Genomic DNA, 27,192 nt, shown 5'->3' with positions numbered 1-27,192 from the left:
TTGGATGAATCTCATACACTGACATTAACCCAATTTTAATTATCTTTCATTTCAAGAAGAAATGTGATTAGTCCATACATATTAATTTATACCAGGAAGTGTACAATATGAAAGAAAATGACTCTTGACTTTAGAAGATTTGACCTAACAGATAATTATATCCTAATTTATTTGGATAAAGAATTTCTGTATGTCTAGAGCCCTGACTTGTAGCTCTGTGGTACTTCCTGGGTTAGTGATCAAAGCCAAGATAATCCACGACCGTTTCTGTGGGATCTGTGGCCAGAGAGAGTGTTTACTTAGTTAGCAAGTCTTCAGTGTCTCCCAGTTCCGTGGATCTTTAACTCGTTCTGCTTGATCTGTCTGAGGTGGGAATTGACACCAGTTACATCTGTTGTTTGACATTATAGGAAAGTAAAAAATAAGACCACTCACTTTAAATTAAATATGAACAGACTAGATTGTCTGTACAGCTAAGACTTAAAACATCCCTGAGATTCATGGACTGAGAGAAGTTGGAGGATCAGACAGATGGAGCCAGAAATTAAACAAACAAACAGACAAACAGAGGAAAACCAAAAAAGCTCTGGGAAAAAAGGAACGTGTAGAAGATTTGGCTGAGATGAAGAAACCTTGAAGCTCTGGGTCAGTCCTTTGCCGGCGTGAGTCCATCCTTGACGTGAAAAGTGATAGGGGAGGCAGGTGGTTTTGGCTAAAGTAAAAGGCAAAATGAGAAAAGTAAAAATCTCAAGCATGAAAGAAAAAACAAACAAGAGGGAAGGTTTGAAGTGTGGATGGCTACATGTGTATTTGCAGAAGCGGTGGGGGATTAAAACGACATGTGGATTCGGAACCCTGGAGATAGAGGACACCAAGGATTTTCTTTCTCTAGACTTAGGGACTAACGGTGCTTTGTTTACATTTCTTCCTACTCTTTGTTTACTTAATTTTCCTTGACTTTCACTTTGTCTTTTAGGTCTGGATTTTATTTTTTATTATTTCTCAGGATTGAGTTTTCTTTAGAATAAAATGAATACAACTCTCTATGCCCTTACCTGACACTTGAACAGATAGATACCTTTATGTATACTGGCTTTTTTTTTTTTAAGATTTTATTTACTTATTTGAGAGAGAGAGAGAAAGAGGCACAAGCAGGGTGAAGGGAAGAAGAGGTAGATTCCCTGCTGAGCAGGGAGCTGGATGTGGGGCTCCATCCATCCCGGGGTCCTGGGATCATGACCTCAGCTGAAGGCAGATGCTCAACAGACTGAGCCACCCAGGCTCCCCTGTACACTGGCCTTTATTTTAAACCAGAAGCAATTTTGTGCAGCTCTGTCTGGGCTACATTAGGCTTGCCATGTATATAATATATACATGGCAAATTTATATTGGAAATAGCCGCTTTTTAATTAATTAAATAATTAATTATTTTTATTTTTCCTTTAAATTACTTTTTTAAATTATATTTCCTTTAAATTATTTTTCCTTTAAATTTACTTGAAGTGTTTTTGAGTCTATTTTCTTAGAAATTATCTTCCAAAGTCCATGTCCTGATATTTATTGTCTACGTCTAAGGTGTTGAGAGGATTTTGAAGGAAGTAATTTTTAATAAAGTATATCTGCGCTCTTGTTCTTTTTTTTTTTAAAGATATTTATTTATTTATTTATTTATTTATTTATTTATTTGTCAGAGAGAGCACAAGCAGGGGGAGCAGCAGGCAGAGGGGGAGGCAGGCTTCTGCTGAGCAAGGAGCCTGATACGGGGCTGGATCCCAGGACCCTGAAAAAAGGCAGAGGCTGAACCGACTGAGCCATCCCAATGTCCCTGTGTTCTTGTTCTTTATCTGCTGAGACAACACTAAAAATACTTCAGCCCAATAGGCCATAGGACAAAGATGATCCTTAACTCTGGCCGATGAAAACTCAAGGTTGGTTCCTTAGAGGAGAGCCACAGAGAAGTCAGGTTGAAGGAGACACTGTCAGGATGAGCCGCCTGTTTTCTGTAGAATTCTTTACATGAAGAAACTGCCTTGAGATTTTGTAGGACCAAATGGAATGGAACCAACAACCAGCTTGATAGCTGATGCCTAAAGTCAACTGAGGACATTGTTGGGACATTATGGGACCAATAAACAACTTCCACCTTGAGTCTAGAGCTAAGGGAGAACTAAGGGATCAAAGATAGACAGCAATAAAAAGAGAAGTCTAGATCTTGATAAAAGCTCGTCTGGAGAATGTACCTTGAATGTCACAATAGGCCCAGCAGTAAACTTACCCTTCCTCTTACAAGCAGAGCTCAACAACTGGGGGAGCAGAGGTGGACCCCAAAACAGAGACAGTGTGCGTTCTCTGAGGGCAGGCCGTTGGAAGGGCAAAGCTCCGGAGGCGCTGAGCCAGGCTTCTTCCATTCCTTCACCTAAACCCACCAGTGAGAGAAGACCTTTCCACTCCAGGAGTGACTTCTTACCTGAAAGTTGGAGTGGGAATGAAGGGGGTCAGACATCGGCCACCCTGATGGGCCCCTCATGGACCCACGAGACAAGAAGAATGGAGATCGCCCCTTTACCCTGTGCTGCTTCATGTATTCACTCCTAGCTCTCCTTGAAGGACTGGGAGAAGTTACCAGGACAGGGGTGCCCACTTTCTGAAGGCTTGGGCTCCCAGTGCCAACCACTGTTTCCTTTCAACATTCTTCTTGGAACCAGTGCTCGGCAATTTAAAAACCCCTAGCAACTGAAATGGAGGAGAACAATAAGTGTATCAGTGATATCGACCCCGAGGACCCATGGGTGGTCAGTATTGCTCACTAGAAATTACGTGCTGACATGAAATGATAGCATCAAGATATTTTAATAATTCAATGTGAGCAGTATAAAAATGCCCCCAATTTAAATGTGAATCCCTTCACCATATCAAATTAGGAGAGAAAAATCAAAATCCAAAGTAGATATGTTTGACCTGATGAGTTCCCATCCAGAGAAATCAAAGCCTCTCATTATTAATTTGAAGGACGGCCCAAAGGCGCAGCACAATGAAACCACAGAACCCCCAATCTCGTTCACTTGGAGCCCCATCTCAGTTGGAGTGTCATCTCTGCCTGATGGAGCCAGTAGTTTTAGCCTGAATTGTTTTCCACTGGAATGGATGTCGTTCTTCAGGACATCCAAGTTGGATAAGTTGGACACCAAGACTTCGATGTGCTCCACCTTTCAAAGATCTCTTTGTCTTTGGAGGGGTGCTTGGGTGGCTCAGTCGGTTGGGTGTCCAGCTCCCTGCTGAGCATGGAGTCCACTTCTCCTCTGGCCCTCCCCCATCCCCACACATACTCTTTCCCCATACATACTTTTTTTAAGATTTATCTTAATCTTAAAATCTTAAATCTTAAAGAAAAATCTTAAAAAAATCTTAAAATCTTAAATCTTAAAAAAATCTTAAAAAATCTTAAAAAAATCTTAAAATCTTAAATCTTAAAAAAATCTTAAAAATCTTTAAAAAAATCTTAAAATCTTAAAATCTTAAAAAAAATCTTAAAATCTTAAAAAAAAAATCTCTTTATCTTTGGTTCTCTTCAGTTTTGCTACAGTATTTCCTTACATGAATTTCTTTTTATTTATCCCACCTGAGAATCATTGTGCTTCTGAAATCTAAGCATTTGTATCTTTTATAAATTCCAGAAGATTTTCAGATACCGTTTCTTCTAGCTTTGCCTCTCTCCTGTTCCTTCTAGTTTCGCCTCCCATAACACCAGTTAGATAATATCAGATCTTCTCGTTCGGTCCTCCATATTTTGTACACCATTTTTCATCTTTTCCACTTTATGTTGTTCTGTGTTGCGCTCTAGGTAGTGTGGGGAGATCTTCAGATTTGCCTTCACTTTTTCAGAAACTGATACTGCTGCAATGGGCGTGTGTAGTTCTCTGCCATTTTGCCACATGTGTACATTTGTGTAATCCCCACCAAAATCAAGATACAGAACTATTACCTCACCACAAAGCTATCCCTCCTGCCATGTTTTTATAATCATACCCATCGTCCCTCCCCTCACTCCCTATCTCTATGAACTTGAAGCCACTCATCTGTTTCCATCATTATTATAATTTCAAAAATGTTATGTAAAAATAGAATCATACATATATGACCTTTGAAATTGGCTTTTTTCTTTTGGTATAATGCCCTTAAGATCAGCCAAGTTGTTGTGTGTGTCAGTAGTTGGTTTCCTCATATTGCTGAGAAGTATTCCATGGCTTGGATATAGTCAGATGTTTTAAAGCCATTCTGCCAATTGTATGCCTTTTAATTATATTTGTTATATTGTTATATTTATACCATCTACATTCAATGCAATTATGGAGTTAGGGCTTAACCATTTCATTTTTATTTTCTGTTTGTTCCTTCTGTTTTTATTTCTCTGTTTTCCTTTTCCTGTCTTCCTTGAACATCTTTTAGGTTTCAGTTTTGATGGTCCCATTTTCTTTAGTTTTTGAGTATATCTTGGCATATCTCTGTGAGTGGTTGCTCTAATCATTGCACTTCACATACTAATCTACCAGAGTGTGTCAGTACTGGTGTCAGTATTTTACCAGTTTGAAGTGTAGAAGCCTTACCTCCCTTTATGTCCCATTATCTTCCCCCATTTACTTATTATTATTATTTTTAGAGGAGGGAGGAGAGGCGGAGGGAGAGGGAAAGAGAGAATCGAGAGAATCTTAAACAGGCTCCACTCCCAGCACAGACCCCAACACAGGGCTTGATCTCACGACCCTGAGATCATCACCTGAGCTTAACCAACTGAGCTACCCACGCTCCCGTATCTTCCCCTATTTATAGTTGTTACAGTCACACTCGTCCCTAAGACCCTGCTCATCCTTTTTTTAGGAGCCAGTAGAATTTTAATCCTTAACTTGCTTTGGAAACATTCAGTTTCTTTGCTTTTTTAGTTTTCTGAGTGGCTTTCAGCTTCTTCTTTTTGAAGTGTTTCTTTTTCTTAGTACTTCTCACATCTCTGTGGTGTAGCGGCTCTTCACAGAGAGCCCCTCATCTGAGCTGTTAGAGCCTGGCGTTACCTCTTTGAGCCGTTGGCCCTCACACCAGTGTCATCAAACTTTGATCTCACGTTTTCATCGAGCCAGCGACCATACTTTTCAGTAGATGCAAATGAACTGGAGTCGTTGTGCTTTGTCTTTTGTTTTCTTGGTCAATTACCCATTCATTATAAAGGATACAACTTAGGGACAACCAAATAGAAGAAATACCTGGGCAAGGTAGGAGGAATGCATGACAAGCTTCCATGCCCTCACTGGGCGCACCATTTTCCCAGTCTGACCCAGAAGCTCTTGTTCAACAACCCCCTCCTTTTTCTCTCTGTTGTTCAGATAGGATACTTTCTATTATCCTGTCTTCAGGTTTGTGGATTTTTTCCTTTGTCTTTTCCACTCTGCTGTTAAGCCCATCAACTGAGGTTTTTTTGTTTGTTTATTGTATTTTTCAGTTTTAAAATCTCCATTTCGTTCTTCTCTGTTTGTTGAGACTCTATTTTTTCATTTATTTCAAGTATATTTGTAATTGCTTGTTGGAGTATTTTTATGAAAACTACTTTAAAATCCTGTCAGTGCCTCTTAACATCTGTGTCACCCAAGCATTGGCATTATTTTTCATTCAAGCAGAGATTTCCCTGGTTTCCCTGGTTTTTGATATAACAAAATATTTTCGGTTGAGTCCTGGACATTTGGGGTTATAGGAGACCGTGGATCTTATTTACATTTTCTGTTTGAGCAGGCCTTCTCTGACACTGTGCTGGGGGAAGGGGTGCTACTTGTCATTGTAAGATGGGATTAGAAGTCCACATTTCCCACTTGGCCTCTGTTGGCACCCGGGAGGTGTGAGAGGTCAGGCTCCCCGTTGGGCCTTCACTGATAACATTCTGGCTAGGAGGAGCAGGGGCACCTTCTACTGAGTTCTTAATATTAGCTATTTTTCAGTTATGTTGCTTTGATCTTCACTCACACTGTCCATACTTTCCTTTATTCCTATATATTAAATACACTTAGTTTATATCCTAGCGTTGTGGTTTCAACATCAGCAACTTTTACACGTCTGATCTTGCTGTTTATTATCTTTAAATTTTTTTTATTTTTTATTTTTATTTATTTTTTTAAAAGATTTTATTTATTTATTTGACAGAGAGAGATCACAAGTAGCCAGAGAGGCAGGCAGAGAGAGAGAGAGAGAGAGAGAGGGAAGCAGGCTCCCTGCTGAGCAGAGAGCCTGATGCGGGACTCGATCCCAGGACCCTGAGATCATGACCCGAGCCGAAGGCAGCAGCTTAACCCACTGAGCCACCCAGGCGCCCTAAAAATTTTTTTAAAGATTTATTTATTTTAGAGAGAGAGAGAGAGAGAGCAAAGGGTAGAGGGACAAAGGGAGAGGGGGAGAGAGAACCTCAAGCAAACTCCAGCGTGAGCACAGAGCCTGACTAGGGGCTCAGTCTCACGACCCGGAGATCATGACCTGAACTGAAGTGAAGAGTCAGACACTCAACTCACTGAGCCACCCAGGTGCCCCTGCTGTTTAATTATTTTTGCTGCTTCTCTTAAGTGGCTTCCTTTCTCCTGTTTTATGTGTTTCATGATTTTTTAGCATGAACTTACTCATGTTCAATGGAAAGTTCAATGGAAATTTCTCTTGAGGAATATTTAAGTACATACTTCCACACAAGATATGCATTTATTTCTGTCAGGTCCCTAAGGGTATGACCAGCTTGTGAGCACATAAAAAATTCTTTGCTCGAAAGCTGTTGTTTTTGTTTCTCTTATTATTACAACATAAGTAACATACATTTGGACAGTATTTCCACATGAAGGCCATAGTATAGTTTCAGCTTCCTGTGGGAGAGTTTTTCCTCTTCACCCATAACCAAGGCTGAAACATGCATTTTCTTTGCTGTCTTCTTTGTGGCAGTGAGTGTTTGTTTGATGGCTTCATTTCACTTCAAACTTTCACCAAGGGATTTCTCTTTGAGGGGATCTCTGATCCAACGCTCCCCTTTGTATGGATCTAAGTTTTGTCCTTTATGCCGTCCATGTCTATATGGCTATTAAAATCCAAGACTGGAACATTTGTCTTTATTGGAAAGATAGCCCTCAGTCAGATCCTGGTTTCAACTCATCTTGTTGGCTTTTGACTTTCACTTCATTTTTGGTCCCTGAGTGTTTTCTTAATTTCCTGTCACACTTTTTGAAGAGTTCAAAAACTGCGACAGAACCATATAATTGTATCCCAGAGCTAGAGCCCTTAATATAGATAGTCTTAGGTTCTCAGAGCTCAGCACCTAGGATAGCCTGGGCGGCTCAGTCATGGTTAAGTGTCTGACTCTTGATTTCAGCTCAGGTCATGATCTGAGGGTCGAGTCGGGCTCCACACACAGCGGGGAGTCTTAGATTGTCTCTCTCCCTCTGCCCCTCCCCTACGCATGCACACTCTCTCTCTCTCTCTCTCTCTCTCCTTAAAATAAAAATAAAATTCAAAAGAACAAACCAAAAAAACAAAAACAAAAAACTCAGCACTTAGAATAAGCCAGGCCCTCATCACCACTTGCCAGGACTAACAGAGTCAACGCTGTAAGGGGACAGGACTGCAGACAGAGGGCGTCCTCTGGTTTTCTGCCTCTGTAATGCCAGCAAGATGGACCCAGACTGGCCAGGGCCTGGATCTGCACCCTTAGCTCCAGTGGTAACAAGAGGTTAATTATGTACCAAGTTTTCCACATCCGGTAAACACACCGCGTCCTTTCCCAAAGGGTGACATTTAAAATATTGCTGCCTGCTCACAGAGTTTAGGAATTTGCAGCAACAACGTCCTTGGCTCCATATTTTATTTGTGGCATTTTTCTTCCCCAATCAGTGCATGTGTGTGCATGTGTGTGAGTGTGTGTGTGTATAAGAGAGAGAGAAAGGAAGAAGCGGAAGGGAGGAGGGAGGAAGGAAGGAGGGAAGATAGAAGAAAAAGGAGAAGGAGGGAAGGAGGGAGGAAAAAAGGAGGAAGGAAGGAAAGAACATTTTAAGTTCCATTTCCATCTTGAGCTCCTGTTCCTGGCTCTGTTGACAGTCACTCTCCTGTGGGTGGGCTTTATTCAGTCCTGTACCTCAAGGACAGCTGCCCCTGCCCTTAGTGTCAGAACCACTTAGGCCCGGGAATCCCGCTCTCCGCAGAAGCGTCTCCCGCACTCCACATTTGATTCAGGCTGAGTGTCGGGCTTAGCAGATGTCTGAGTTGAAGCCATTTTGACTGTGTTCGGGGGCTCCCGTTGTTCCTGATCCTACTTTATGCTCCCACAGACACCCGGCTTTCCACAGCTTTGGCATGTTTCAGGCCTTGGGGTTTGGGGGGAGTATATCATCCTGCTGAATCTCTTGTTCTGAAGTTTGGGAGGCGCTTCTAGTGTTTTGCTTCCTTTGTGTTCTTTTCTCAGAAACACTCAGTGGAGTTGTCGATGATTTAATGTTTTAATCAAGTTCTAAAAATTGTTCCCTTTCCTTCTCTAACACGCACGAGGCTGGCATTTTTTGTTGGACTTTTTTCTTTCCACTTTGTCATTGTTTTTTGGGTCGGACATTTGTCTTTCCCACATGGATTTTTTTTTTTTATCACCGTGAGAAAAGTGAAGTCAGTGTTTTCAGGATCTGCCAAAAGTAACTGTTGTCCAAACAAATCTTGTCAACTCTCACCTCTTAGAGTTGGATCACCTCATGTGAAAAGCATTTTCCACTTAAATAAAACATTTAAAGCAGGCCTGGACTCAAGCTATCATATTCTTGCCTCAGTCCCCTTCAGTGTGTCTCATTCTCCCTGAGCCAGTCCTGGAGTCCTAAGTGTCCGTTTCTGGACCTGTGCCCATAGGACACAGGCAAACCCTACATCCACAATAACTGTTTTGATTTGAAGCCCATCTAACAATGCTTTAAATATTCTATGCTAATCTTCCTAGGCTTCTCCTCTCAAATAGCTCTGGATTTTGTGGAAGCTTTGTATAGACGTGCCAATCTTTCCACAGTGGTTCCTTGTTCTGGTTGCTGTGTAATGAACCACCGCAGATTTCATGGCATGAAACAACAGCATTTTATGATACTTGGGATTCTGTGCACTGGGATTTGGAAAGGAACCAGCAGGAACAGCCCATCTGCCGCATGAGGTGTGGGGCCTCAGCTGGGAAGGCTCCGCGGATGCGACGGTGACTTGATGGCAGGTGGCAGCATCATCATCTATCTGATTCCTGAGCTGGAAGGTCTCGACGTCTAGGACTGCTGACTGGACTGTGAGCCAGGATGTCTCAGTGTAGCTTGGCTTCCTCACACTGGAGTGGCCTTGGGACATCGTACATGCTGTCTTGGGTCTCAAACGTGAGTGCTCCAGACAAGGTAGACACCTCAATACCTCTTTTGGTCCAACTTCAGATTCTATAGATTACAAACAAGTGACATCATAGAAGGAGTGTCAAGCCCATGGACCCACTTCTTTTTTTTTTTTTTTAAGATTTTATTTATTATTTATTTATTTGAGAATGAGAGAAAGAGAGAGAGAGAGAGCATGCCTGAGTGAGGGGAGAGACAGAGGGAGAGGAAGTATCAGACTCCCCACAGAACAGAGAGCCCAATGTGGGACTCCATCCCAGGACCCCGAGATCCTGACTGAGCTGAATGAAGGCAGACCCCTAACTGACTGAGCACCCAGGTGCCCCTATGGACCCACTTCTGATGGAAGGAACATCAGTCACCCTGTGGAAAAACACATAGAATAGAAGATAAGTTGTGCCCATATTTGGAAGAAGCAACCTGCACAGCCTGCCCTCAGGCTAACCGTGCACATCCCTTCCACATACAAAATCCACTTCCCAGGACTCCTGAAGTCTCCTCTCATGGGCCACTGGCTTTTGGCCCAGGCTCTTGGTTATCTCAGTCAGGGCCAGGCCGAATGAGTCTCCTCAGGTGCAGTTCCATGAGTGTTTCCCCCCTCGCCCCCACTGTCTGAAGATCTGTGAACTAGAGATGCAAATGCCCTGCTCTCAGCACACCTAACATACAATTGTGTGTGTGGGGGGGCGTGGTTTGTAGGACAGACTTCGCGTAGCTGCCGTGTCCCGCAGTTGCTTTTACTTTAGACAATATTGGCAGCTTTAGAAGGATGATTTTTAATAGTTCCCTGGACCTGATTCTCTCTGGTGATGGTGGACGCATTCCAGAGCCCAGTTGGCTCCCTGAAATCTCGACTTTCTGCCTCTGAACTGAAGGATGTCTTTGGTTCCCAGTCCCTAGTCTGATCTGATCTAACCCCCTCCTTAAGAACATTTAAAGATGGGTGCATTTCCTTTTCTTTTTTTCGTGTCTGTCTCGCTTCAGGAAAACACCCTTCCTCTGGTGCAATCTTCTTCTTTCTGAGAGCAAATTTCTCTCCCGCTCCTTTTCTACACAGTAAGACTGGAGCACGGAGTAAAACCAGTTTTAAAACTCTTGCTCACAAGGGGCACCTGGGTGGTTCAGTGGGTTAAGCCTCTGCCTTCAGCTCAGGTCATGATCTCGGGGTCCTAGGATCAAGCCCCACATTGGGCTCTCTTCTGGCACGGAGCCTGCTTCCTCCTCTCTCTCTCTGCTGCCTCTGCCTACTTGTGATCTCTGTCTGTCAAATAAATAAATTAAACATTTTTTTTAAAAAAGCTAAATATGTTTTAGAAAAAAACAAAAACTCATGCTCATGAGAGCCTATTAAAACAGCCCTGCCTTGATGACAAGAGCCACTTTTTTTCTGTGAGGCAGGAAGCTGCTGTGACTCGTCGAGGTCCAAATATGGCCAGGTTCACGCAGGAGCCTTCACACCTCACAGCACCCACCCTGGTCCCGCCAGGAACCTCAGCCCCCACGTGCTACTTTGGCCCGTAGAGTCTTAGCCTAATCCTTCTCCAGGCTCCTGGCAACTCACCAGGATGGTAGGGCTTAGAGACTAATAAATCCTACCTCTCTCTTACTCTCCTAGGTTTGGAAACAACTGCTAGGTAAGATACAGATGGCATTTGAACATAATGCCAACTTTACTGTAGATATGACATAGCCCGGGATAGGACTTAGATGTTGAACAGCAGAGAGCTTGTTAAGAATTCATCTGGCAAATCTGGAAAAGAAAGGTGAGAAGAGGTCAGCTGCGCATGCTCCAAGCTTTCCCCCACACCTAGCAACTGAAGTAGTTACCCTGCTTCTGAGAAAAGCTGCGGAAGCGGAAGCGGAAGCATAGAAAGAGGTGGAGAGTGTTGTAGAAAGAGGTGGAGAGCGTTGTTGTCTCCCCATCCCCCACGCCCACCCCAGGTGTCCCTGGGGAAATGCAAAGCTTGGAGAATGGAATGGAGAGTCTCCTTAACACAACCAAAACTGTGAGCTCCAACGTGAGCCATGTTCGTTCATTCCCTTCGTCCCGCCTTCCGTCTCTTCCTTCCACCCTCTTTCTTTTATTTTTTGTGTGTTCCTTTTTTTTATCTCCTGCCATCCTGCAGGCTACACAGGGGTGAGTGTCAAGGAAGTCTCCCTGAAAAACTGTCTTTTGAGACCGAAGGCATGGGGAGGAGGAGTTGAGTGGGGGTAGAGAAGGTTCCAGGAGGTGGGAAGAGCATAAGCCACATCCTGGAGAATGGGCAGGGTGAGAGATAACCAGAGGGATGAGCTTGGATAGAGAGGAGTAGTGGGCCTAAGACTGAGTCTTGGGACACACCGACATTTAGAAATGAAGAGGAGGGGGAGGAACTATCCATGAGATATATGGAAAACCAGGAGGGTACATTATTTGGGGGTCAAGTGGAGAGAGTCTTCAAAAAGGAAATCCAGGTTTTCAGGAACAAATGTTGCTGAGAATGCCAAGACGAGCGTAGAAAAGCAGGAGATCCCAGCATGAGGAGGTTGTGAGTAACTTTCCCAAAGCCTTGTCCATGGTGTGGTGGAAATGGAGGTGGCATTGGGTGGGTGACAGAGAGACTGGGATTTGAGGAAGTAAAGGCTGCGTGGGACAGTGTTTTCTGGAGCTTTTCTTTTGGAGGGAGCACAAAAATGGAGCAGGAATAAGTTCTCCACATTGGTGAGGAATCGAAGTAAGGAAAGGTCCTATTTTGTCAGCCGTTTTATTTTTCTAATTATTAAATTTATATTTCTCCTGAGTCATGAATGTGGAGAAGAGGAGAAAACCACTCTTAGCAACTGATAGTAGGTGTGGTTTCTCGGTCAGCCATGGACCAGGAGTGTCTGGCTACAAGTGACAAAAACCCTCCTTACGCTTGCTTCAGCGAAAAGGGAACTTACATTGGTTCACATAATTAACTTGGAACCAGAGACTGAAACTCCATCAGAGGTTCTCTTTCACTGTCTCTCTTCTCTTTCTGCTTCCTTCCTGACTGCAGAATGAAGGGTTTGGGGAAGAAAGTAAGGGGAGACGTAATGATTAGGGGCTCTGGGTCACCTCCTCACTGCTTAAGTGACCAAACAAGAAAGGGAACCTCTCTCTCTCTGTGATCTATTTTGGAAACTTCCAGAGAAGGATTCTGGCCCATCTTGGGTCAGGTGGCCATCCTTTGACTCAAGCACTGTGGCCAGGGGCTGAGGAACTATGTTTGGCTCAATCTTGGCTATACGCCCATGTATGTGTCCAACGGGACAAGACGTCTTACCAGAAGGAACAGGGAAGGGTTCTAGGCAGCTGAAAACCTTGGCTGACCCGTTTACATTAGTGGTGGTTACCAATAACCGTGCTCGCTTTCCATAGTTCATGTTAATTGCGGCTTCTTCATGGCAACAACAGCAATGCCTTTTATTTGTGTATTTGTACCTTCATTGTCTTATTTGATGTTGAAAACATCGACGTGCACTAAGTAGTATGAGATTCTTATTTGCATTCTACAGATTAGGAAACCAAGGCTCAGAAATGAAGTGACTGGTCTAAGTTGTGAGTAATTTAGCGCCAGAGGTCGAGAATCTTCGTTTTCCAGATCTCATTTTGATACTTAACACAGCTTCTCATTTTGTGACAGCAATAAAATTAGGTTTCTCAGTCCTGTCACCTGATTCTCTCTGCTCTCCTGCCACAGAAGACTCATGATGGACAAGGAAGTACAGTAATGATAGCTGAGAAGTTTGGAGTTTTGGATTTGTAAAATAGTTATTTTAAATGTTTTCATATCCTCAAATATCTCATTAATCAATATTTTGGTTCATAATTCATTGTATTAATCAACAGCTAATTAGTTCTAAGCAAAATAGATTATTTGAACCAAGGGGAAATAGATGATCTTATAAAAAATAGGATAATCTAAAGAAGTGAGTGCCCCATTATTACTTATCAGAAGTCAACAGTGGTTCTGGGAATGGTGACAGCCAGAAGGTCAAGAAAGGAGCCGCCCTTTGTCAGCTGTTTATTATAAGAGTACGATGCAGGCTCTCCACTAGGCTATCTCCTTTGACTCTCACAACCACTGTGTGAGAAGATGACATCTCTACCTCCAGATCATAAATGAAAACACAGACCTCAGAGAAGTTAAGGGATTCGTCCAGTTGTTAATAATGGATAGAGCCAAGATCGTATCCTAGATTTGAGTGGCTCGAAAACGTATGTCTCTCCACTACATCACCTTGACTGTTGAATCAGTGCATTTGGCAGATAAAGGTAAAGGTATTTATTTATGGGTTTTATTTTAACCCATGCACAATTATTCCCACAATTTCTTGGGCAAAAGGACTCTCTCATTTTCATATACAGTAGTCACATGGGGTACATCCCAGGACCCCCAATGAATGTCTGAAACCACAGAGAGTACCAAACCCTATATATACCATGTTTTTTCCTATACATACATATCTGTGAGAAAGTCCAACTTATGAATTGGACACGGTAAGGGATAACCAATAATAAAATAGAATAATTATAAAAATGAACTGTAATAGAAATTATGTGAATGTGGTCGCTCTCAAGATATCTGACTGTATGTACTTCCCCTTCTTGTGATGATGCAAGATGATAAGACAGACGAGGCTTGTGGATAACGTAGGCATCGTGACATCATGCTGGGCTCCTGTTGACCTTCTGCGGTTATATGAGAGGGCTCACCTTCCAGATCACAGCTGACTGTGGGGACTAAAACTTCAGAAAGTGCAACTGTAGAAGAGGGCTAGAGGGAACTAATGCAGTCTGAATATTAAGGTGAATCTAGCAGTGAAGAAATCTGCTGTTTACGTGGGAATGTTTCCGATGGCATTCAGTAACGCCTGTAAAAGCTTTTTGTAAATTATTAAGTGACACGAGACTTAATTTATAGCTAAATAGCTCAAACTACTACTGGCTTTAGACTCAGTGTTGGAGAGGGGGCGTTTCTCCCCTCTTTCTGGCACCTCTGACTGTTTTTGGTTTGGTTTTTTGCTTCCATTTGAATTGGAAATGGTCCAAAAGCTGATTTTTTTCCCCTTCTATTCACCAAGCAGGAGGAGTCACACCCAAATGTTGTCAGGAAGTGACAAGTTTTGGATGATGTTTTTCTCGAATTCCCAGTCCTGCCTCTGATCCTTTCCCCTTTCCTCCCAACAGCCATGTCCCTTTCCACTTGCTTGTTCTCACTTACCCTCCCCTCCCTCTCCAAATGTCACGCATAGCGCTTCCCCGTGAGTATCTTGGCATGCCCTTCAGGTCTGCAGACGGTGAGAAGCACACAGACCAGAGGTGCCGTGCCCACAGAGACAAGCCGGCCCCAAATAACATGGCATTGTTATTGCCAAATATATCAGATAGCCCAATCTCATCATCCCCGGTGGGATATACAAATCATGGCCATTTGTTCATACCTGGGCATTCTGCAGTTGGTAACTTGCTTTCTGATACTTTGTCGTAGTCCGTTTAAGCTCTAACAAAATACCACAACCTGGGTAGTTAAGAAAAAATAGAAATCGGTTAACACTCACTGAATCCTTCTTAGAAGCCGGGCACTCCACTAAGCAATTTACATGCATTTTCTCACTTAAGCCTCGCAACAACCCATGAGATAGATACCATTATGATCCTTAGTTCACACACACCAATAAAAAGGTTTTAAGGAACTTGCCCAAGGTCATGCAAGTAAGTAGCAGAGCTGGGATTTGGTTCTAAGTCTGTCTGACCCCAAAGGTCAAATTATTAACTGTTACCCTCCTTAACCTTTTAAGTTTTCTTAAATGAGTGCGAAATTAAAATGATCTAGAGTCTATTTTTTTTATTTTCTCAAAAAGAAAGTTGTATTCGTTGATGGTGTGATGAGGCTCCCATTTGACCACTGCCTAGTACCAGATACACCACTTTTATATAAGAAAGTGGCATTTTGGAGAAACCATGGAGGGGCCACTTGACAGGATGATGGGTGGAGCTCTAAATTCATGTGGGACCTGCCTCCTTTGAGTGGGCTGCAACTCACATCATTGCTGAGAATTTCTCCCTGAACAGCTCATTCAAAGTGGAGTTGACCAGGACCTACTTCTTATCTTCTTTATACCTCCTGCTTCTATCATTAAAAAAAAGTGTGGTCACCTCCTATAAAGGATCTCTTGAATTTAATGTATTCTAAAAACTTTCAAAGACAAGATGCATACTTTTGGGGTACAGAAAGGATCTGTGTTACAAAGTGTTACAAATATACACATTATATAAATTCACCAACAAGGAGCAGACGTGTAAGGGAGAGTCCTCTTGAGAAGTACTTTCCTTTTCGAAAGTCCTCACGTATTACCATGCGCTGCGGGTTGGGGCTGGGCTAATGGTGAGAAGTATCCGGCTTCTGATGATGTATTTAAAATCTGGAGAAAGGGGCGCCTGGGTGGCTCAGTTGGTTAATCGACTGCCTTCGGCTCAGGTCATGATCCTGGAGTCCCGGGATCGAGTCCCACATCGGGCTCCCTGCTTGGCAGGGAGTCTGCTTTTCCCTCTGGCCTCTCCTCTCTCATGCTGTCTCTCTCCCTCTCTCTCAAATAAATAAATAAAATCTTTAAAATCTGGAGGAAGGAGCTATGGGAAAAAAGAGCTACAGCCTCTTTGCGATAATGGCTTGGTGCCTTCGATGAGATGTCCACTCTCTTCCTTGAAGGGAACATCATCTCTGGTCAACTAGAACAAAAAAATGAAAACAAAACCAGCTACTTTTTCAATTTCTTAAAAAAAAAAAAGGTTGGTTAGTTTCTGGGTCAATACCAGTGTAGGAAGAACTTCTAGGGCTATAATCTCTACTTTATAAACTTTAGCACATCAAGTTCTATGCCAATAAAAGGTGAACTTAAAAAAACCTTTCATTAGTTTAGAACAAAGGAGTATTAGGAGTGATCGACTTAGTATAACGTGGGGGCGAAGAAGGTCCGCTCTGGGTTGTGACGACTGGGTCGGATCTTCATTGTATCACTTACGTATTGTGTGATCTTGGGTGAGTTCCTTACAGTCTCTGGGGTCCAGGTCTTCACCTTTATGAGTCAGTTGTGGGGATGAAACGAGATGATACCTATAAAGTACTCAGCACAGGGCTGGGCCGTCAAAGCCCAATAAACAGAAGCTGTTGAACCCTCATCATCTACAGGAACGTGTAGGAGGCAGTCTGAATTTTTGTCAATGAACTTAGATTATAAAGATCCTCTCTCTCTATATATAAACTATATACAGCTCTCTCTCCCTCTAATCATAGTTAGCTAGTCAACGCATTTCTCTTGAGCACACTTTGTTGACACTCTCTGCCTATCTTGAAGTCAGGAACCAGGCCCTGGGCAGGGCCCCTCACACACAGCTCCCTCCTCTGCCTCCCCAGCAGCCGGCCAGCTTTCCAGTTCCATCAACTACCTTCGGGGCAGTGACATAATTCTTGTTAGCTGCCTTCCGTTAGGAGGATGACTGGGTAACAGGCACACGTGATAGATTTCTGCTGACCTGGAGTTTTTCTTTCAGTTGTGAATGACACGGAAATGGCAGTCAGCAGGGACTGAGCTCTGTCAAGTGATTTCCACCAGCCCCTGTCTCTTCTCGACTACTTTGCCTGCTGTCCTACGTTACGCATCGCAGAGCCTTTGTAGTTTGAAGACAGGATAAGCCAGGAACTGGGGTAGCTTTCTCTGCAACTGAGTGTGACATCTGTGGTTCAAGAGTAATTCTGGTACACATGTGCCATCATGCTAATGTTAATATAAGCATGCTGATGATAACGGGTGGCCCTCTGGCCCACTTTGCCCTCCCCTCCTCCTCCCTCCCACTCTCTTCCTCCTCATCCCATTCCTACTTTTTCTTCCTTTTTTTTTTTTAGCCCACTTAATCCTCACAAACATATGAGGAGACACTATTACTATTCCCTTTATAGAGGCATGAAAGCCAGACCAGACCACTAAGGAACTTGTCTAAGACCAAAAAGCTCAAAGCTTTCATCCACCTATCAATATCTCTTCATTTCTTTTAAGTTATTGACCATTTTAATACTCGTGTTTAGAGATACTTGCAATGATCAGTTTTCTCAAGTTCTCGGTGTCAGGATATTTTCCTGGAGGCGGGGAGGGAATGTTTAATGGGCTTCTTGAGTTTGGATACTCATCTTGTGGAAGGTGGGAACATCAGGTCAAGGACATTTTAGCATGCTTGTTAGGCTCCCTTAGTGCTAGAAGACAAGGTCATGATTTATAAGGCTAAGACAATGAATGGGGGGAGAATCAGCATGCTACTGATCGGTGCAGTTATTTCCAAGTCCAATCCACATGTGTTTCAGGAATGGTTAAAGTTCAAGGGTTAGAGACAGGAGGTGGGGAATAGAGATCACCAGACTTCACAGATGCTTTTTGGGAATAAGGAAAGAATATAAAACAAAACAAACCAAGAAAGAAAATTGCAAGGGTTCCCCCAACCCCCTTCCCTGAACACACAACAGCAAACACCATTCATTTTTCAAGGATTCCAGGGCTCGGCCTCTCCCAGAGTCCTGGGGACAGTTCTCTTCTGGATAACTTTTACTTGGAACAGAGCCTGTTGTCAACAGGAAAGGCTCTGTTTGGGATAAACCTTCATGGAGGTCAGTCGATTGAACTTTGAGTATCAGGTCATGCTGTGAGGGACACAGGGGGTGGAAAAGAATATTCTCCGCCATGGAAAAATGAGACAAGGACAGAGAGGAGGCCTGTCCCGAGGTCTTTGGTGGTCAAGGGACTTGTGTCCACTCCCGGGAAACTGATTTCTGAGTGTTGGGTGGGAAGGCCACGCTTCCGAAAAGTGCGTATGATCTGTGCTCCCGTCCAGGGCTGTCTGCAGCTCGCCTGGGGAGGGAGGTCTTGCGTGTGAAGACGCTGGGAGAAGAGAATGGGGGACAAGGACGATATCATGCCCTGACGGGGTGACGGAAACGACAATGCGCTCCTTGCGCAAAGGCTACCCGCAAGGAGAGCGGATAAACCGTGAGACCACGGGCCCCCACGGAGGGGGAAGGCCGAGGGCTCAGCTCCAGCTTCACGAAACGCATTGCAGGAAGCACCCTGAAGGCTGGACAGGGTTGGCCGGGGCCTCCCGGGGTTAATGCGGAGTCTATGATGCCCGCAGCGTCCCGGCACGTACGTGAAGGCGTCCACGTCCACCGCGGCGAACACGCCCCACGGCAGTCAAGGTCCTGATCGCCAGGAGGCCACAGGGCGCGGGGAGGGGAGAGGCTGGGGAAGCGGGGTCGGGGTGGGCGGGTGAATCCCCCCGCCCAAGCCTCAGGGTGTCGGGGAGGAGGGCGCTCCAGACACGCCCCCTGTCCCCAGCAGCTCCCACTCTGCCCGGCGCTGTCCTAGAAGGCCAGACATTGGCCCGTGGCCACCTGCCAAGTGGGGCCGGGAGCCGGGACCGGGGGAAAGGGCCTCGGCGGCGGCCCGAGGGCCCTCAGAGCCTGCCGCCGCGGCCACTCCCTTAGACTCTGGCCGTGCGGGGACCGGGGGCGCTCTGCCTCCGCCTTATAAGAAGCCCGGCGCGGGGCCCGCGGCGAGGCCGGAGGCGGGCACGGGGCTCGGGCCGCGCAGGGACGCCCCCACCGGCGGCGGCTCGGCGACATGGGCCGCTACTCGGGCAAGACGTGCCGGCTGCTCTTCATGCTGGTGCTCACCGTCGCCTTCTTCGTGGCCGAGCTGGTCTCGGGCTACGTAGGCAACTCCATCGCGCTGCTGTCCGACTCCTTCAACATGCTGTCGGACCTGATCTCGCTGTGCGTGGGGCTGGGCGCCGGCTACGTGGCGCGGCGACCCCGCGGGGGCCTGGGGGCCACCTACGGCTACGCGCGCGCCGAGGTGCTGGGCGCGCTGAGCAACGCCGTCTTCCTCGCGGCGCTCTGCTTCACCATCGCCGTGGAGGCCGTGCTGCGCCTGGCGCGGCCCGAGCGCATCGACGACCCCGGGCTGGTGCTGGTCGTGGGCGCGCTGGGGCTGGCAGTCAACGTGCTGGGGCTGCTCATCTTCCAGGACTGCGCCGCCTGGCTCGCCTGCTGGGGCCCCCGCCGCCGCCCGCCGCCGCCGCCGCCGCCGCGCGAGCAGCCCCAGCCGCCGGCCCGGGGCCGCGCCCCGAGCGCCATCGGGGGTCCCCGCCGGCCCTCGGCCGCCGCCCGAGGCGTGGCGGCCGCTTCAAGGCAGGACGAGCAGGGGGCGACGGTGTTCTCCAACGTAGCAGGTGCCTTTCGGTTGCATCCTCCGGACCTCGCTCTGCCTTTCCCTCCTCCCGCCCGTCCCTTCCTCCTCATCCACGCCCTCTTTTTCTTCCGGGCTGTGGCTGCTGTGGCTGCTTCTATTTTGTTTTAAAAAAAAAAAAAAAAAGAAAGAAAAGAAAAGAAAAAAAAAAGAAAAGAAAGAAAGAAAAAAAAAATCCATGTCCTCTGTAGCTTGGCTTTAATTCTCTGCTCCTCATTTATTGTATTCCCCACAGTGTCTCTGGTTTTTTCCTGGATCTTCAGGCTTCCCCCCCTCTTCCCTTCCCCTTATTCTCTCTGTTTCAGAGCCTTGATTTTCTTAAATATAGTTATTATTGGGCAACAGATCATGAGATACGGTCTGAACTTTGTTTTCTCCTTTCCGCCTCGCCCACCCTTCTATCCTCTGGGGAGTTATGGGTTTGGAGATGGGGGTGGGATTCCACTTGCCACTGTTTTTTGTTTTTCAAACTTAAATGGAAGTGTGAATGAAATCCAGAGGTGGGTCACAAGGCTTATGTCAAGGCCAAAATGTACTATTCTGGGTTGTGTGTGTGGAGAGGTAGGGGGGTTCTGATGAGCTAGTAGGAGTTTAAGATAACAAAACCTTTTTTTGAGTTCATTGGTTCTTTTTGTTTGTAGAACTTATACACAACACAAGGTTTCTTCTTTGAATGCAGGTGATTCTCTGAACACCCAGAATGAACCAGAAGAGACTATGAAAAAGGAGAAAAAGTCTGAAGCCCTGAATATCAGAGGTAGGATTGACTTCGGGTGGATTTGAAACCCTTGTCTGTAATGCATATGGACTATGCTGTACTCTGCGTTTCTGTTTGCCTTTTAATAAGGTGTGTTAGAAAGTAGGCCAGTTGCACTAATAGACTATGACCCTAGTCTCTTGCCTAATGGCTGCATTGATTTGGAGTGACACACTAGCTGCTAATGATTTATCCTTGCTCCGCTTAGAGCCGGGCTCATGCTGCCTGCTCCAGACACTCACAGATCAGGAGTAACATGTTATTACTTTGCTCAATTTTCCCCACTCGTGGGTATGAGGGTATGAGGTCTAATGCAAATGAGGTCTATTTTAATTGAATGTAATTTTGATGAAGGTGAGAAGAGAGTTGCTGGCGGCTGTCCATCGTGGCACTGCTGATTGACCCTCACGCTTCACTTATTTCTGCCAGGACTCTGCAGCTGGGTTGGGTCTCTTGGCTCTCTTGAATCTCTACTTCCGGGCCCAAAGCGGAGGGTTCTGGTGAGGCACGTGGAAGGCACGTTACTAGCATTCTCCCTGCCATGTGCTCAAGGTCACAAGCACTGGGAAAAGGTTAGTCCAGGGAGTTCAGAGGTGAATTTCTCACCAGATACCAACATTGCATCCAGCACCTCTCTCTTCCAACTTCTTGGGCAGAGACTTTGCTTCGGAGTGATTCCAGAAGGGTCAGTCCTCCATCTCAACTTGGAGGATTTCAACAAAGATTATTTAACCCTTTACTTTCAGATGATTTGGGGGAAGCCTGTGATAGGGCTTAAATGGAAATAATATAAAGAAAAAGTAATCATCTGGGAGACATTTTCATTTTTGAGAGTCTCCCATCTGTTTTACAAAGTGATACCTGGTATGCATCTACAGGGAAAGTCAGAAGAAAAAAAAAACAACAGTGACAACAACCATGCATGAGCTCCTAAAAATTTCTACGTGAGTCGCTTTTTAAAAATTGAACTGCAATAGGAGAATTTCTGAAGTGCTAGCTGGCGAATCTTTTTTGAAAAGAGAGAATCTGTATTGAAAAACCATTATCCTTTGTCTTTCTTTGGGTTCAGTTAAAAAAAAGCATATATAATATATACTATACACATTTTTTTAAAAGATTTTATTTATTTATTTGACAGATCACAAGGAGGCAGAGAGGCAGACAGAGGGGGGCGGGAAGCAGGCTCCCCGCCGAGCAGAGAGCCCGATGCGGGGCTCAGTCCCAGGACCTTGAGATCATGACCTGAGCCGAAGGCAGAGGCTTAACCCACTGAGCCACCCAGGTGCCCCACTATACACATTTTGATATCAAATACATACTATATATTATATATATCACAGATTTTTCCACAGTACTTTAATTTTTCAAGGCACATTCTGTTATTCATTCTCATGCTGCAGAGAAAGAGAACGGGTAAGCGAAAAGGTGCTAAGAGGACTTAATAGTGGGACCAATAGATAGTGTGATCTTGTTCGGGAAGCATGATATATGAACCTGCAGTATGATCATGAAACTTGTACGATCTGGCCGATCTTTAGTCTAAAGTTGGAGCTCCTAGGTGGAACAATGCCTGGGTAAAGCCTTGCTGTACCTGGCTCAGCCCTGAGCTCCGCTGACCAGTGTGTTCTGTAGCTTCCAACAGAGGTGAATAACGCAGCAGCTAAAAGATTGGGATTTGTGCTCAAGATGCCTGGGTTTGAGGTCTTGGCTATACCATTTAAGCCTCTGACTTTGGGCAAGTTTTTGGACTTCTCTAAGCCTCCAATTCCCTCATCTTTTAAATAGTATCTACTTGAGGGGGTGGCTGTTAGATAAAGCATGTCAAGTTCTTGGGCAATGCAGAGGGAAAATGCGCTTTTGTGCCAGGCACCCTGCGGGCACAAGTCACTTGCATTTGTAAGAATCTCACGAGGTGGGAGCTGTTGTCTCTCAGGTAGTGAGTGGAATTGCTGGGCTCAGCCCCACTGTGTGAGTGAGTGTGAGTGCTCTGGGCCCTGCTGTGGCTCCCAGGAGCCTCTCCATCTTTCAGGCCAAATGGGAGGCTGGCCTCCCCTTAGATCTTGTGTCCTCATCTTAGATCCATGATTCAGAGAAGGTACACACAATGTTACAGCAGAAAAGGACTTAGTGGGAATGAACTCCACGCCCCCTCATTTTGCAGATAAGGAAGCAGGGTCTTGAGAGTCTGGTGACTTCCCAAGTCACCCAGGCAACCGCAGAAGCAGGGCTGGGCTCCTGGGCTCCTTCGCATTTCCACCTCTTTCCAGTCTTGCACACTGCCTGTACACTCCATGCAGAATGGCTTGCTTCTCCAGTGTAGACAGTCCACTGAGTGGTTACACTTTTGACCTTTAAGCCACTGTTTGAGAAAGCAGGACTATTCCCCCAGATCTGCAGGGGAACAAATGACTGGCAGGGATTCTTGTGAATAAGAATCATTTCTGGATATACATTGGTGTTTCTCATTTCAGTGGAATAAAACAAATGCCTTCTGAGAAACACAGTCCATCTCCTGCAAAGCCCCGTGAAAGCACAATCCTTTAAAAATTCTCTCCAGTTGTGGTGGTTGATTTTATTTAATAGGATCAAATGCGATACATCCAAAAATGTTGCGACAGAGGGTCAGAAAGATAATTAACTTTTTGTATTTCAGTATAAATGTAAATAGATAGACCACAATCTGGACATCATTTGAAAATAAGTCTCCTTTGATGAGATGTTTCTAATTTTTTTTTCCAGTAAGAAAGCTCTCTCTTCCTTCCATAACCACTTGTTAATGCCCAGGGCTGGTGTACTGTATTCCTGGTTATCAGCAAATTCAACAACACCGATGGCTTTTCCAAGGGCTGGGACACATCAAATTTTAGCTGATGTCAAATTGCCAGTTTTTCTGAGTTTTTGGAAAAAATCTCAAGACAGGAAGTGAGGTCCAACCGTTGAGGTGTCCTGTCATTGCAATTCTACCTTGTGAGAATGATGACTAATCAGATCATTGAGCTGTCTACCAAGGGCTGATCTTCGTCTCTCAGATAATGCTGCCTGACTTACCTTTCTGAATCATAGATGTGATCTCATCAGAACCTACTCAGAAATCTTTTCCGCTTCCGGAATAAGGTCCTAACACTGCTGGCAGTCAAGGGCTTGCTGTTCCCATGTCAGCACTCCTTTCTAGACGTTTCTGCCCTGTTCTTCACCCCTTCGCTGTCCCACCTCCTCTCCTAGACCCGAGCCATCTCTCCTGTCCCCATCCCCATCTAATGCACACTTACAGTGAGGTGAGAAGAGCTCAGCCAGGCAGATCTGGTTCAAGGTCAGCCTCTGCCTTTTACCAGCTAGGTGATCTTGGGCAAGTAACTTAACTTTTTTGAGCTTCAGTCTCCTTACTGACGTAGTGGAGATAACCACATCGCAGTGGGGTTGCGAGCGTTGCATGAGGGGTTGGAAGAGCGCAGAGGACACAGTCCACAAATCATGCAAATTATCATTGTCGCAATCATTTCTATGCACTTACGTCTCAGTGGGCTTTCAGACATTGTTTCAACAGATTCTTCAGAACTAGCCTCCGAGAGAAGTGAGACAGACGCTATTCTCATCCCCATTGTACAGAGGACGATGCTGGTGTTCAGAGAGGTTGACTTCCACAAGGTCCATGGCGCACAGAGACTCTCAGGGTCTATGACTTCACACTGAGTATGCCTGTCTCACATGCTGCCTGATGGGCACGTCCTCACCTGCGGCCTCCCTTGAGCCTCCTGCCTGGAACACTTTCTCTCTGAGCTCTCTCTGCTTGGAACTCCGCTGCCTATTGAGGTCCGTCCCTGCTTCAGAGTCCTGCCCAATTGCTTCATCTCTCGAGATGCTGTCCCTGAGATTGCCCATGACAGGGAATCACCACCCCCCCATCCTGAGGTTCCTGGTGCCCTTTTCTGAGAATCCTGCCAGTGTGGACTCTGGTCCCTGGAGGATGATGACCAGGCCTTCTTCGTCCTTATACGGGAGGCCAGAAAACACACTATAATATCCAGTCTCTGGAATTTGAAAGAATCAGGCTTTAAGAGGATTTTCAAACTGAAGGCCATGATAGGTTGACTCATAAAATCAATTTAGTAGAATATGATGAGCATTTAGAAAATTAACCAGAATTGAATGAAATAGAATAGAAAACAGTAATAAGTCATAGGTTAGGATAGGCTTTGTTTTTTCACATTTGTTTCAATGCGTGTCTCTGGGTGTGCTAGGAGGCAAAATAGGATTCTTACTGTGGATTATGGGAAGAAGAAGTTTGAAAGCTATTTTATGTAATTATGGGGGGCTGGCAGGGAGATTTCTTAGGAGGAAAACATGAAATGGGAATCTAGGCTGTCTATGAGGTAGGGTGCACAGTGGTTTTTTTTTTGTTTGTTTGTCTTTTTAAAGATTTATTTATTTATTTGATAGACAGAGATCACAAGTAGGCAGAGAGAGATGCAGAGAGAGAGAGGAGGAAGCAGGGTCCCGGCTGAGCAGAGAGCCCGATGTGGGCTCGATCCCAGGACCCTGGGATCACAACCTGAGCTAAAGGCAGAGGCTTTAACCCACTGAGCCACCCAGGTGCCTTGCACAGTGGTTTTCTACGCAGACTTGTATCCCCACTCGAACCCTTTCTGGTTCTGTGATCTTGGATAAGTTATTCAGCTACTCCATGCCTCAGTTCCCTCATTTGTAAAATGGAGAGGGTAACCGCTTCAGAGAGTCTTAATATGTAAGGACATGGGACACACTTACAACAACGTCTGATGCATGTTTGTTAACTGGCAATACAATTATTATTAAGTAAAAGACAGAAGTCACTCTATGTCATGGGAGTTATGACCAGCCAACCAGAAAATACTGTTTCGTTGAGTGCCTGCATTGTGTGTTTCTGGTGCTAAAATATAAACACAAGAAGTGCAGAACATGACCCTCGTCCTCATGTCACTTAGCGACTAATGGAGGAAACAAGGCTGTCATGCAGGAAACAGAGGATGAAAATGGTCTTAGGCGGTGAAACTGTTATCAAGTGCAAATAGGAAATACTTGGTTTTTGTATTTTTATAGTCCTACCGTGTACTTCCCTGGAGAGGGTCCAAGCTTCGATCTTCAGGTTTCCCTGGAGGAACAAGGTATATAGACCAGCTCTTGGGAATTTCTCTTTGTGGCTCAGAACAAGGACTGGGGAGTAAAAAGCTCTTCCAGAGGTGGGGTGTGTGCAAGGGGGCACAGAATTAGAAAATGGAATTATTTAACCTATTCATTGAATCAGGATCCTATTCTAACAACTAAACACTCTGCCAGAAGGGAAAGTGAAGATACTTTGTATTTCTGTATTATTTTGGGGTGGGAGGAAGTTTGCCACAAATTGCATTTAGTATGTTTACAGAATGCTGTTTCACCTCTGATGCTACTCAGCTATGCAGAATCCTAAAAGTATTGCCAAAAAGAAGCATTCGCCCAATTAAACCATCTTCCAAGTGAGACTGTTTGGTTGTAGCCACAAGTGAGTTATGAGGGTTGGGATTCTTATTAATTCAACCCAGTGGATCTGGGGATCCCTGGAGAGACAAAACGAGCCTTTCTTAATCTATATGCTTTCTTCTAGAGCACTGTTCTGGGACTTTCATGTGAGTTTCGGGCCCCTGTGATCTTGTTAAAAATGCAGAATCGGATTCCATAGCCTCTAACATGGGGCCCGAGATTCTGCATCTCTCACCAGCTTCTGGGGGTTGCTGATGCAGCCAGTCCGTACACCAGACTGACTAGCAAGAGTCTGATGTATTCTGCAGGAAAAAAAAAAAGAAAGAAAGAAAGAAAGAAAGAAAGAAAGAAAGAAAGAAAGAAAGAAAGAAAGAAAAAAACAAAACCAAAACAAAAAAACCAAACCATGACAAAAAAACCTAGTGTTTGTATTTTTAGAATTCTTCTGACAAAGTTTTCACCTAAATCCCAGTTTAGTCTGTGTGTCGCATACAACTGGACACCCAGATCTTCTGTGTTAGGATGGCAAAGTTTTTGTATCATAATCAAAACATTGAAGGTTGGTTCCCTTAATTAAAGGCAACCGTGATGTTATTATCTCTTAAATTTTAGTTTTATTTTATTTTGACAAATGGCTCTTTATTCAGTGGCAGTGTTGCTGGAGACCCTTCTTTTTTTTTTTTTTAATTGACTCCCTTTTTTTTTTTTAAGACTTTTATTTATTTATTTGATAGAGAGCACAAGTAAGCAGAGCAGCAGGCAGAGGGAGAGGGAGAAGCAGACTCTCTGCTGAGCAGGGAGCCTGATGTGGGGCTTGATCCGAGGATGCTAGGATCATGACCTGAGCTGAAGGCAGACGCTTAACTGACTGAGCCACCCAGGCACCCCTGGAGACCCTTCTTAAGGACCTTTCAAACCAGATCCAGTTTAAATGACTGAGGCTAAGTGAGGAAAAGGCAAAAGCACGTAGGAAAGGGGGGGAATGGATCAAGGAAGAGGGAAGACAAGGAATAACAAGAACCACTCTCTCTCTCTCATTTTTTTTTTTAAGATTGTGTTTATTTATTTGACAGAGAGCGAGCAGAAGCAGGGGGAACAGCAGACAGAGGGAGAGGGAGAAGCAGGCACCCCGCTGAGCAGGGAGCCCGAGGTGGGGCTCAATCCCAGGACTCTGGGATCATGACCTGAGCCAAAGTCAAATGCTTAATGGACTGAGCCATCTGGATGCCCCAAGAA

The 27,192-nt window shown here is 45.0% G+C and overlaps 1 protein-coding gene across 3 annotated transcripts in view; it reads left to right on the top strand.

Moving 5' to 3' along the window:
* LOC125086194 (zinc transporter 10-like) overlaps nucleotides 1–27,192 on the top strand; it is a 37,992-nt gene that overhangs the window by 2,767 nt on the left and 8,033 nt on the right. For 2 of the 3 annotated variants that reach the window (XR_007123118.1, XM_047705386.1), the window contains exons 1-2: nucleotides 18,697–19,689; nucleotides 20,386–20,463. Coding sequence is in view for 2 of the 3 variants with exons in the window: in XM_047705386.1 (XP_047561342.1) it covers nucleotides 19,080–19,689; nucleotides 20,386–20,463 (688 nt within the window). In the remaining variant the exon portion in view is untranslated. Of the gene's footprint in view, nucleotides 1–18,696; nucleotides 19,690–20,385; nucleotides 20,464–27,192 lie in introns of those variants that run through there. The other variant, XM_047705387.1, reaches the window with a different exon arrangement.

This window comes from Lutra lutra, chromosome 15 (genome assembly GCF_902655055.1).
Source record: "Lutra lutra chromosome 15, mLutLut1.2, whole genome shotgun sequence".
In the NCBI taxonomy this organism is placed as follows: Eukaryota; Metazoa; Chordata; class Mammalia; order Carnivora; family Mustelidae; genus Lutra; species Lutra lutra.
This window is presented reverse-complemented; position numbering and strand designations above follow the sequence as displayed.